Genomic DNA, 14,067 nt, shown 5'->3' on the forward strand with positions numbered 1-14,067 from the left:
TAATCTGATGAAGGTTAATTTTCATTATATTATACTTCCTACATTATATCCTATGTTATAGTACTATAGAAAAAAGAGAAGAAAAAACAGGAGGGGGGAGAAAAAAAAGAACAATCCAAATTACATAATATCTGCATTGGAAAGGACCTCAAAGATCATCTAATCCAACTCATGCTTGAGCAAGGATCTCCTCTATGATATATCTAACAAGTAACATCTATCCTTGAAGACATGAAGGTCTCAGTGAATGGGAAAATATTATCTCCCAAGGAAGCTCATTCTATTTTTAGATATCTCTGATAGTTGTTAGGAAGGCTTTTTTTAAAATCTGTTGCATCCAGTTCTGTTCCCTAAAGTCAAGTGGAACAATCCTCCTTCTCAATGATAATTTTTAAAATCTTTGAATACAACAATTCTTCTTAAAATATAGTGCCTAGCACTGAACATAATAATCTAGATATGGTCTGACTAAGTTTGACTACAAGGAGATCCACATCCTGATTTTTATGCCTCTCTTAATGTAGTATATATTAGCTTTTTAACTGTTTTATTACATTGTGGACTCACATTGGGCTTGAAGTCCACTCAGACCTTCAGATCTTTTTCAGAATAACTACTGTCTAATTATATTTTCCCCACATTATACTTATGAAGTTATTTTTTTTGTGAATTCATATTTAAAACATTTATTCCTATTAAATTTTGTCTTATTAGATTTTGCCAATGGTTAGCAAAGGAACATCAGAAACTTTTTTTTATTTATTTGTTTAAAGATTTATTCTACTTGGGAGGAAAGGAAAATCAGAAGAATAGGGGTAAAGAAAGATATTAGAAAAAGAAGAATATTATAAAGAATCATGTTACCACACACAGTGCTTTCTGGACTTAGATATTGCCACATAAACTTCCATTTCTTAAAACTAAAACAGATTTCTAAATGGCAAAATAAAGATTTTTCTCTATTTGTTTTTATTTTGTAGATGGCTATGTCCTTCGGAGCTGTTTGGTAGACAAGTAAGTAAAAATTATTTTTCAATGCAATGTCTTATTGTAAGAAAGAAATTTGTGAGGTTTTTTTTTTGCCAGTTTTTCTTGAATTAAGTGAAATAACTTATACTACATATATGTGAAGTATTATATTCTATGTATATTAATACATAATGTGATTATAATTTAGGTTTTCAAAAGATACAATTATTATAATAGCTATACTGTTTGCTAGATCACATATTTCAAATTGTAAACCCACAGTTTATAGACACCAATTTCTCTTTAATGCTTTATGGTCTTATTCCCAACTTATTATACAATTAAGTTAATGAATTGACCTTCTATAAAATGAGAAGAGTACTGGATGATCTTTAAGATTCCTTGTAATTCTATACTATTTTTAAGATTCCTTGTAATTCTCTACAGTGTGACCTTGGGCTAGCCATCTTTCCTCTCAGTGGCCCAGGCAGCTAGCTCTCTATGATAACTGATTGTCTCAAAAATCTTAGGGCAGTTTTAAACTTTAATAGTTTATTAAACTTAACTAACTTAAAACTGCCTAAAACTTTAGGATTGCCTTGAATAAATTCAGAGCAATTGCTGAGCTGCACATCTGTATTAATGGAAGGAATTACTTCTTGAGTAATTGCTTGTGCCAGTGAGATCTAAAGTCTGTGATTTCATGTATCTAATCCTAGAATCAACAGGGAATCACTACTATATAAATATGGGAGTAACAAAGACATTGTGGCAGTTATAGAAAATTCATTGGACGGGAGAGAGTTGAGGCAAAGGAATCAATTAGGAAGCTATTGCAATATGATGAGGGAAGTTCTGAACTTAGGTGTTGGAGTAAAAAGAATGGGACAAATTGAGCAAGGCAGGAACTAGAATGGACAAGATTTGAATATGTGGAGTGAAGGAAAATGAGCAGTCAAAGATGCTATGATATGACACCAGAAGTGAATAGAAGGATGGTGAGGCCTTCAGCAGAAAAAGCTAGTTTAGAAGAGGACTATGTTGGGGAGCAGAGGAAACACACAGTGATATCTGCAAAGGCAGATTATAATCTATCTTTTTCTGCTCATTTTATGTGACTCACTTTCTACCACTAAAAATTAAAGCAGCAGAGCAAGACTCTAATTCACTCATCACTGGCTCCTACATGCAGAATTCCCCCTCCAGGGGAATTCTGTATCACTCCTGTATCACTTCTCACAGCAGCTATTTCAAACTTTTTCATCTCTTACATCCCTTACTATTCTTCCCCCTCCCTATCCATTGGCTCCCACTTCTACCCCCACTCAGCTGAGAATCTTGCTTTATACTTCCCAGAAGAAAAAAATAAAGCCATTTGCTAAAAACTCTCTCTTTTCACCTTACTCACTCAGATATCTTTCTTCACTATTTGCTCCTTTAGCCCTTTATTCACATAACTGTTGTTTTATATATCAACGTTGTACAGGCCTTTATTCCTTCAAGCCTAGACTATCAAAATAGTCTCTTTTCCTCAAGTTTTTTTCATCACTCTGATCTGTTCTCCATTCAAAATCTTTCTAAGACATAGATCTCACTATATTATACTGCCCCCTCAAATCAAAAATTGAAAAACTTCAGTGACTCCCTATGACCGCTAAGATCAAATATGAAATCATCTGTTTGACTTTTAAAGCCCTTCACATTCCTGTTGTTCCCACCTTTTCAGTCCTCTCATACTCTTCCACACTCTTTGATCTAGTAATACTAGCCTTGGGTGGATCCTCACAAAAGCATTCCATCTCCTGACTTCTGCCTTTCAGCTGACCCCATTCCTAGAATGCTCTCCCTTCTTATCAGTGCTTCCCGACTACCCTGGTTTCTTTCAAAACTGAAGTCAAATCTTATCTTATATAATGGGCCCTTCCCAATCTCTTCTCACCCTCAGTGCCTTCCCTACATTACCTCCCATCTATACTGTATATATCACAGATTTTACATATATATATATATATATATATATATATATATATATATATATATATATATATATATATATATATATGCCCCCCCCCAGGCAATTGTGGTTAAATGACTTGCCCAAGATCACACAACTAGGAAGTATTGTGTCTGATGCTAAATTTGAACTCATGTCGTCCTGACTTCAGGGCCAGCATTCTATCCATTGCATCCCACAGATCTAGCTGCCCCCACAGATTACATATTTTCATGAGTTTCTTTCCTTACTTTCATCTCCTTTAAAATATAAGTTCCTTAAAATCAGAGACAATGTTTTTGCCTTTTTCTGTCTCTCCAGAGCTTGGTACAGTTACTGGAATATAGTAAACTCTTGGAAAATGTTTGTTGCCTGACTGGTCGATTGCCAAATCATGTATATCTATTTGTAAGAATATCCAAAAGTATTAATGTATGTATGGAATTTATCCAATTGGGCAATCACTCTATTAAGGCATATTTCAAGCCTTCCATACTTTAATTGGTGTTCTTTGTGAGTTATTGTGATCATTATAAGTAAAATAAACAATTACTTTTTAGAATTATATACAGCTCTAAGGAAGGGGTCAGGGAGTAAAAGATAGAACCCAATGGCATCTACAAAGCTGCTGTAGATTCTTGAGAACACTGAAGAATACCAAATTCTGAAAATGGGAAATTAGGAATTTATAAACCATAGTTAGAGTAGGGGAGTATTGGAAAATAAAGATAGGTGTGGCTGTCATAGTGGCAGCAAGGTAATGCCGTGGATAGAGTGCCAGGCTCAGGCACTTATTAGTTGTGTGATCCTGGACAAGTCATTATTTGCCTCAGTTTCCTTATCAATAAAATGAGTTGGCAAAGGAAATGGCAAATCACTCCTGTGTCTTTGCCAAGAAACTCCAAATAGGGTCACAAAGTCATGACAGCTAAAACAAATAAACAACAACAACAAAAAAAATAGTGGTTATTGCCTTGAAGATAAGCCCTGCTGTTAGCTATCACAGCAAAGGTGGAATGTAACCCAACTTTCCAACCTTCAATTGTTTGGAGGTCAGGCTTGGCCCTGACTTTGAGATACTATTGGCCTATGCAATAGGCAATAATCTCTAATTTTTTTTCAACCTACCATAAATACCCTGCAGTATTCCATTATTTAGCTGTATTATTGAATTGTGTACATGAGAAGTGTTTTCTATATTTATGTCATTATTTGCCCAAATCAGTTCTTGTCTTGGTTTCCATTGCCCTGCTCTTTGGGTCTAGTTGTGGGCATAATATTCCAGTTCAGTGTGGTCTTTTGACTTAACTCTATTCTTAATTAAAATCTGGCTTTTGGTTCCAGTAAAAACTTGGTAAGAGGGGCAGAGAAGCCAGAAAAACCAGGATGTGAGATTCTTTTAGGAGGAATAAGTAACCTTATCAGATCATCTTCAAGAGAATTAAATGAGCAAAGCAAAATCAGTAGCAAATTCAATTCAATTGAACTTTTATTAAGCATTTGGTATGTGCCAGATAAGGCTCTAGACATTGAGGCTTCAAAGATAAAAATGAAACAGTACCTGCCCACAAAAGGCTTACATTCTCTTCTAAATATTAAAAATACATACAAAGTAATTTTGAGGAAGGGTATTAATAACTGAGGAAATCAGAATAGGCTTGCTATAAGAGCAATTAAGCTTAGCTCTTAAGGGAACTAGGGATTGGAGCTAATAATTGAGTATTCAGAATCACAGAATTCAAAACACTGGAAGCATGAATCAGAATTTCAGGATCTGCTTGATCTGCTGCAAATACTTTAAATTTCTAAATATTGAACTTGTAGCCCTAGTATCAAATCATAACAAGAAATAATAATAACTTAAAGGTATTTAGAGATTAATCACAATTCTTATTACAATATCAATTCTATGAGAATAGGGATTGGGTCTCTTATATACTCCACATTGTTTAGCACAAACATACGAAAGTATTGAATCAGTCAGTGATAAAAAATAAAAATGGAAATAGAAATCATGTATGTCGATTTGTAAAAGTATCCAAAAGTATTTTGTGGGTATATCATACATGCTTAAATGCCTAACAAAAAAAAAAAAAAAAAAAAAAAAAAAAAAGGAATTTATCCAATTGGGAAGTCATTCTGTTAAAGCATATTTCAAGCCTTCCACACTTTAATTGGTGATCTTTGTGAGTTACTGTAATAGTAATAAATAAAGTAAACAATTACTTTCTAGAATTACATAAATGTACAGTCATGTGCTTTTGTATCATTATAATAATCACGTTAGCTCTTCTGTTTTAAAAAAAGTAGGAAATAATCATTGTATTTAAGTTCTTTTTATTCAATACTAAAAATACAAGTGAAGTCATAAATGTGGTATTCATGAGTATAAAGAACTTTAGGATCATGTTGCCTAGCACATTGTTAGGCAGAAAGTAGGTGCTAAATAAACTTGTCTGGTTGATTATAATGAATAACTTTAAATAATTAATATTTTGGACTTTGTTAATTTAAAAAATGTGGATTAGATAAAATTAAAATTGGAAGCAATGTAGATACTTTTAAGTATCAGAATGCCTATTTCATGTAGATGATTAAAACATAATTTTCAAATGCATTGTTCTGTCCATATCGTATTACCTTTTTTTCTCATAGTAATTGCCTATTGAATAAAGTAAAGAATTTCTTTAAAATAAAATAACTCTTTTCTGTATTTACAGTGAAGGAGAGATCTATGATGATATTGCTGATGGTATGTTCCTTTTTTAAAAAATATACAACATATTAGCACATTTGCTTATGCTAAAGCCAATTGAGTAGTGCCCATTAGAACCATTAGCAACTTAGTCTAAATCATTACCTTTTAATTAAAAGTGAACAATTACTGATCATCCATAATATTCTGAGTATTAAAAAAGTTTTCCCAAACACATAATGAAACTTACATGCTAAAAGTTCCTATGCTGTAAACACATTTTGCTTCAATGTTGGCTATTATCTCTTATTGATACTTTAATGCTCTCTACCTGTCAAATTGAGAAAGTGAATATTTGTTTTGTGGTTTGTAGGATATCCTGCTTGCAACTTTTATGTTTTTGCCTTTGAGGCAGTGTCTAACAATAGTAACTAGTCATCCTTAGAAATTCTGCATTCCTGTCTTGCCACATGAGAATTTTCCTGTATATATAAGATCATGGATTTAGAAGGAACCTATAGAGATCTTCTGGCTTATCCCCTTATTTTAGGGATGAATAAACTGAATCTGGAGAAGATTTACTTAGATTCACATAGATTATAAGTAACAGAATTGGGATTTGAACTCTGGTCCTCTGATTCCAAAAACCTTTTTTTTTTTTTTTTTTTTTTTTTTTTTTTTTAACCCAATTTGAAATACAATTATGAACATAACTCATTTTTTCTCTACTGTCTTCATTTATTGTCTTTGTTTCTTATTTGGGCTCTTAATTCTCATTTGAACTATTTTCCTACTAAAACCATTCTTCTTTAACTTTTGCTTGAAATTAATTAGTTTTTGCCACTATTAATTTAGTTAGGTAAAGTTTCCACTTAAAGTTCCAACTACTCATTCAGTTTGTATAGATATGGTTCCTTAGAAACAAAGAGAGGAAGAATCTCAGAAACATACAGAGACACAAGCTTGATTCATCTGGGATCATAGTTTTATTCTCAGCTACTTCCTTAAATAATTCGACTGAGTTGGGGCAGCTAGGTGATGCAGTGAATAGAGAACCAGCCCTGAATTCAGGAGGACCTGAGTTCAAATTTGACCTCAGAAACTTAGCACTTCCTAGCTTGTGTGACCCTGGGCAAGTCACTTAACCCCAATTGCCTCAGCAAAAAAAAAAAAAAAAAGACTGAGTTGAAGTAAAACTCTGTTTCTTGCCAGTTCCAAATGTAAACAAACTGAGTTGGATATTCAAAACACTTCATAACCTTTCACTTATTGTCTTGCCCTCCACTACACCTTAACTTCCCTACATTTTCTTATCCCTTACATCCTTGATATTACTGCTGATTGGCTCAATAATTACCTCCACAATTTTTTTTTTCCATAATGTATGCAGACAAAGAATTATTAAGTGGTCAGAGAAAGAAAGGCCTAGCCTATAATAAAAGGTTATTCTTTTTTTTTTTTTAATCAAGGGATGTTATGATACACTATCCATTTTTCTATTTTTGAAAAAAGAAACACTATAGCAAATCCCCATAGAATAGAAACATAATTGGATATAGAAAACAAATGATAGGATAAAAGAAAAAGTGTTACCATTAGTGTTTCTTAGGTCGTACACAATTATTTCCTACAATAATCACATAACATTTTGCCTAGTTTTGTTCCAAAAGATGCAAATGTTACCCAACAAAATTTCTATATTTCATTCATTCATTTTTTTTTCTGAGACTGGGGTTAAGTGACTTGCCCAGGGTCACACAGCTGGGAAGTGTTAAGTGTCTGAGACCAGACTTGAACTTGGGTCCTCCTGAATTCAAGGCTAGTGCTCTATCCACTGTGCTACCTAGCTCCCCCTATTTCATTCATTCTAATAAGAAATTTTGCTTCTCTATAACTTAAACATAATTTAGCTTCTTTCCTCCTCCCACCATCCCTAACCCACTGAACAATTTTTAATAATACCTCCACTATATTTCTAATTTTCATGCATGAACTTATACATCATGTTCATATTCCTCCATTAGTTGTCATTCATCTGGCTAATTTTAATACCTACATTTTTATTTTAAATTTTCCTTTATTCTTTGTTATATTTCTTCTACTTTCTGAACTTTCATTTAGTGGATTCCCACATATAAAGATCTAGCCATTTTTTAAAAGTTTGAATTATTTCCAAAAGATGATAATAACCTATTTTATGTTTTTATTTCTAGGTTATGCATTTTATTTTAATATATATATCATGTGATTTAATATAGCATATCATTAATAGCATATGCTAAAGCATAACATTTACTATGCATAGCATAAAGAAAATAAAAGACTAATGCAAATTAAATCCAATACAAATTAAGGTCCCAACTCTTAATTGATAGAAACAAATTGATTTTGTTTTGTGTATTCAAGATGTACATTAAATACTGAATTCAATATTTCCTTCTAATAAAGTTATCCTTCATATATTCAACTAGCTCTTGTAGCCAGCATGTTAGTATCCATGGTAGGATGCAATCACAAAAGGCATTCTTCAAACCTGGAAAATTTAAGAGTATGTATATGTATTTCTAGGCTTCTAATTATATTTTGCATCTTTTTTTTAGGTTGCATCTATGACAACGACTAGTAGCTTTCCACTTTAATGGCTGTTTTCATTAGATCCTGATGTGCTTTTTCAATTTTAATTGTCATATAATTAAGACAAAAGAGCAGATAAATGAACAAAATATACTTTATTGTTTTTTGTTTTTTGTTTTTTTGTTACTGAAGTACAATTCTCAACACAAAGACCTGGAAATTAGGGTCCTTTTGAGTTATATTTATACATCCAAAAGGGATTCATTGATGAGCTATGTATCTGCTTCTTCTACCACAGTCATGAACGAACTTTTTTTTTAGAGACTACCTATGCAATACTTTTAAGGATATACACAGTTCACTAATAAGAAGCTGATGGACAGTAATTTGATAAGAGTCATAAGATGGGAAACATGTTGTAAGAAGGAAACCCATTCACATTTAATTTATGATTTAAATCAAGGAAACAAATATAAGTTGGTATCCAAAAAGGTAATTTTTCCACTTTAAAAACTCTTCAGCAAGTTTGCTAAAATTAAATTATATTCATCATATACTTTGCATTTTAAATTTGCAGAAAGTCTTGTCTGTGCTTGTTAATTTTGAAAATGTATTGTTTGCTAGAGAGCTTAAATTATAATTTTATGTATTTTTGTACAGTCATCTAAGGTAAATGTTATAAAAGTATAAAACCCATCTATCTCTTAGCTGATTTTTGATATGCTCATAATTTGATTTTGTTCATTATTTAAAGGGATATTATCTAAAAACTAAATTAAACTTTGACTAAATACAATCATAACATTATGAGTAATGTTCTATGAACAGACCTATTTTTATTCCAAATCTATTAGAAAGACTTTAAAACTGTATTCAACACCTCTCCTTGTAAGAATTTTTCTTTGCCAGCAGAGGGAGTACAAATGAACATACTGCTAGAAAGATGTCCCTTATTTAGTCATACACTTAATTCAAAAGCAAACTAGAACCAAAACCAAGGATTATATATCTAGCTCCAGTTTTTTTCTTAAGGAAAAAAAAAAAAGTTTAAATGGACATGAAAAAATTGTAGACTTTTTTGTAGCTTCCAAAATAAGGATACAACATCTAACATTATGAAAGAGGTAAAAATTCCTCACATCTACTCAGTTCTGTTGCCTATATAAACTCAACTATATAATGGAAGGATCTTAAACTCCTTGATATTTCATTTTGTCATCTGCCAAATTAGAATGTTTAATTATATAATTTCTAAGGTCCTTCCTTTTAAGATAATAAATATGTGGCCAAAAACACATTTGTCTTTTCATAATTTGATAGCAAATTAGAAACAAAGAGTAGGCACTCCATGTTTTTCTGCAAGGGGTTGGGAAAGGATTTGTTGGTTAGTGCACAACAGTTGTTGAACTTTTGCCATTTTGTATATTTTTTAAGTGTATCATAATGGCTATTGAAGAATTCCAAATAGATCCATTCTCTCCTCTTTTTTTTTTTTTTTTTTTTTTTCCTCTCTTTCTGGAGCATTGCTGAATAAATCTAACCCTTCTTCTAGATGATACCACTTTAAATACCTGATGATATCCATTATATGTTTCAGAGTTGCTATTTTAGACAATACCAGTCCCCCAATCAAAGAATGTCTAAAGTTTTAACCAGAAAATTATCCATCCAAAGGGCTAATCTGGGTGCTTCCACATAGAGGGAAAATTGTATACATGCAAATTTATCTTTTTTTAAAAGATAATTCTATAAAATAATGTTAACTCATTAAAAATGTAAGAAGATCATAAACATTTTAAATATTTTAAAGTTATCTTTTGCAGTCTGACAAATGAAATTTTGATGTATGTGATAAGAAAGTTACTAACAATGTATCCTGAAAATTCTCTAGTTTGGGAGGATTCTAATTGTTTCACAAATCATAACACATTAATAACACAGACTTTGAAGCTAAGAAAATAACTTTTTTCCTTCTTGTTAATAAAAAGCATATATTCACAGGTATGATACAGAAGAAATGTCTACTCACAATGGAAAGAAATATTATCTCCAATAAATGTCTCAGAAATAGCTTTGTAAAATTACTTTTGAGCATTGAATAATAGCAGAAGCCTATCGTTCCATATCTAACAGCATGCTTTTGAGTTATGGTTAATGTGGTTTTCATTATACACTTTTCATTCAAAGCCCCTTTTGTTCCCTCCTAAAAAAAAGACATTTTAAGCAACTATATTTTTGTATTGCTCCTTGTGATATCTTAATCTAGGTGAATTTTTTCATTTTTCATTTTCTTTCTTTTTTTTTTTTTAACTATAGTTTTTATTTACCAGATATATGTATGGGTAATTTTACAGCATTGACAATTGCCAAACCTTTTTCTCTAATTTTTCCCTTCCTTCCCCCCCACCAGATGGCAGGTTGACCAATACATGTTAAATATGTTAAAGTATAAATTAAATACAATATATGGATACATATCCAAACAATTGTTTTGCTGTACAAAAAAGAATCAGACTTTGAAATAGTGTACAATTAGCCTGTGAAGGAAATCAGAAATGCAGGCGGACAAAAATAGAGGGATTGGGAATTCTATGTAGTGGTTCACAGTCATCTCCCAGAGTTCTTTTGCTGGGTCTAGGTGAATTTTTTAAAAAGAATGTAATGACATACTTTACCTTGAAAGGGTAGAAATTATTTGAAATCACATAAGACCAATTTTTAAAGAAGACAAAACATGAAGGCCATGATTTGTCTAAATCTGACAAATCTTTGTTCTCACTTGTGTACAATCATATCACTCCTTGGGTTTTTAAAAACAGAATTTAAAAAATGGATGAAAAAAGGCATTTATATTGTTCTATATTTCTAGATAAATGACTGTTTTGTTCTAAAATCTTAGAAGAGTAATATATACAAAAGTAATTCAAAATAAAGCCTATTTTAAACTCAAATTTGTGGCTTAAAAATAGCCTCCCATAGGACCAGAATATTTCTGTGGCTGTCTATGTATACAATAAATGCTTATTATCACAGCTTATTGATAATGGTATGAATCAAATCATGTCATACCAAAACATGATAACTACAATTAAAAGGTGTCTGCTATATCCATAGTATCCTAAAAGGCAATTAGTAACCTCAGAATAGTATCATGAAAGAATGCCATTCTTATTTTTCTCTCATATCTTTTTTTTAATCTAATATATTCACTTAGAGTTCCACATGTTTGGGGTTGTCAACTGTGAGAGGGCACAGAGGATAGAATGCTAAAGCTAGAAACAGCAAGACCTGAATTCAAATCTAGATCAAACATCTACAGTCATTTCTGCTGAAACTTGACACCTGAAAATCATTCAGCTATGCAAAACAATACAATAAATATAGGGCTTATGTAGAAAATGGGTCTAGGGTCCCAACACCCAAAAATATTGCCAATGAATTAAGACTCTTAATTAAAATGATAGTACAGTTTTAAGCAATTATACATTAAATGGTTAAGAAATATGTAACTATTGTAATAAATGATGGCAGATATGAAATTTGCTTATGGCATTGGGCATTAAAAAGATTACATCTTGTGAGTTACTGTGAAATATGCAGTTTTTAGCAGTTTTGATATTCTGGACAAAATTGTGTTTAAACAAACATGAAGATCCAGTTATACTTAAATTATTCTCTAAAGTATCAATCAATAACAACAAAAAAATGGAACAGTTTCACTATGGCAAAACTGAACTGTGTGACCCTATTAATCTCTTTCTACCTCAAATTCATCATCTGTCAAATAGGCATAATCCAAGATTGTAAGGATAAAATGAGATGATATTTGTAAAGTGCTTTGCATATCTTTCAGTGCTATATAAATGCTAACTATTGTTGTTGCTGTTACTATTATTTGGAAACCACAAAATAGTCATGATTCAAATAATTCAGGTAGAATCAGCAGACTTGGGTTCAAATTCTGATTCTGTCATTAGTTGCCTATGTGCCCCCTGGCAAGTCACTCAGTTCCTTCATTTGTAAAATATTCTTACTTCCCAGTGGCCTATGAAGTGGGTGAGAGAGGGTATGAATGCAAATGAAACTAGTGTTATAAAGGATGGTCAGGGGTATTGTGGCCTCAAAAGGGAAGCAGGTCTCATTGAATATCAGAAGATGAAAAAATACAAAATAAAAATGTTTATTATGAAAGTAAGCTTGTTAATTATGGAGTTGGAATAATACAGCATCTTAGAAGGGACAGGTACATCTGAAGTGGAGGGGTTGGGACTCTGGGGTGTTGAACCCCAAAAACTGTATTGGGGTTTGGGGTCAGTGTTGCAAGGTATCAAAAAAAGTGAAGGCTTAGACCATCTCCAAATCAAAAGGCAAAGATTTTATTACACCACTTAATAGCAGATTATTCTCTCTCTTGGTTTTTTCACAATTAACAAGGTTTCCCCTTGTTAGATGTCAGAACCACAAGATGGAAGATACCACAACACATGGCAAATCCTAGTTTGCTGCCATAGGGCAGGTGGTTCCTAATGAACCCGCAAAGACATAAGGCAGGCTAAATTCCTAAAGAAGGAAGTACACAATAAAAGAGTTGGTGGAAGAATAATGGTGGACTAACCCTAAAAGGAGTTAGCAGGAAATTCAGGTCCAGATAGCTTCTTTTAAAGGAGAGAAATAACCTCAGGGTTGACATCATAATTTGGCTTTTTGATTGCATGGAGTCATGATGATTTTGTCATTTGGTGGGATTCAACAAGGAATAAAAGGCCCACTTAAAAACAAAAGGTTCACTTAAAGTGATATCTGTTTTTGGTTCTTTTAACAGAGAGGTGATTCAGGCCAGTTTCAATGGTCTTGTGATGAAAAGAGCCCTCTGCATAAAGAGAACTGTAGGAATTGAGTGTGGATCACAACAGTATTTTTACTTTTTTTTTTGTTGTTTGAATTTTATTTTCTTTCTCTTTTTTTTTTTCTTTTTGATCTGATTTTTCTTGTGCAGCATGACAATTTTGGAAATATATATAGAGAAGAATTGCACATATTTAATATATATTGGATTACTTGCCGTCTAGGGAAGGGGGTAGGAGGGGAGGGAATAAGGGAAAAAATTGGAACACAAGGCTTTGCAAGGGTGAACATTGAAAATTATCTATGTATGTTTTGGTAAAAAGGGGAATTAAAAAAAAAATTCTCTATGAGATGAAAAAAAAAAAAAAAAAAAAAAAAGATGTTCTTTCCTCCTTGCCTCAGGAAGTAACTTGGACAGTAATTCAGGCTCTCTTCTGTCAACACTCACCTAAATACCAAGAACCAAGGACCCCATCAGAAAGTAGGAAGGATAGTATCTAAAGGGATGGAAATGAGGGAATGAACAGTGGAGGACAGAGAATATGATTTATATGAAGAGCTGTGAGTATACTAGCTATTGAGGAAGGAGTCTAGGCAGAGTATACATGGTTGGCTATATCAGTTGAGAGAAGTATGTAATTAGATTTTTTGTTGTGCTTGAATTTTAAAATTCATTATTTTATTATTTCTGAATTTTTGTCATGTCATGACAATTTATTTATTAGAGAATTAACTCTTTGTCAAAAATTGTTAAGGTGCAAATGTTCTTTTTATGCTCTTTCTTCAATAATTCTATATTCATTTATGAATACTGGAAATGTCCCTCTCCGGAGTACAAGCTCATTCCTTTATGGGATATCTACTATTAAAGGGATAACAGGAGAATCAAATGAGGAGTGGCATATCATATTAGGTAGATAATGGCCTTGAATCCAGGAAGTGGGGTTTACATTCCAATTCTTAAACATATATGTGATCCTAAGTCACTTGA

The 14,067-nt window shown here is 32.2% G+C and overlaps 1 protein-coding gene across 7 annotated transcripts in view; it reads left to right on the forward strand.

Moving 5' to 3' along the window:
* The window catches only part of FYB1 (FYN binding protein 1), a 199,322-nt gene extending 190,298 nt beyond the window's left edge, over positions 1 to 9,024 (forward strand). For all 7 annotated transcript variants that reach the window (XM_074282613.1, XM_074282609.1, XM_074282615.1 and 4 more), the window contains 3 exons: positions 981 to 1,014; positions 5,683 to 5,714; positions 8,258 to 9,024. In XM_074282613.1, the coding sequence (XP_074138714.1) occupies positions 981 to 1,014; positions 5,683 to 5,714; positions 8,258 to 8,280 (89 nt within the window). In that variant the 3' untranslated portion in view covers positions 8,281 to 9,024. The remainder of the gene's footprint in view (positions 1 to 980; positions 1,015 to 5,682; positions 5,715 to 8,257) is intronic.
* Positions 9,025 to 14,067: the final 5,043 nt, after the last annotated feature.

Source organism: Sminthopsis crassicaudata, chromosome 1, assembly GCF_048593235.1.
Source record: "Sminthopsis crassicaudata isolate SCR6 chromosome 1, ASM4859323v1, whole genome shotgun sequence".
Classification (NCBI taxonomy): domain Eukaryota; kingdom Metazoa; phylum Chordata; class Mammalia; order Dasyuromorphia; family Dasyuridae; genus Sminthopsis; species Sminthopsis crassicaudata.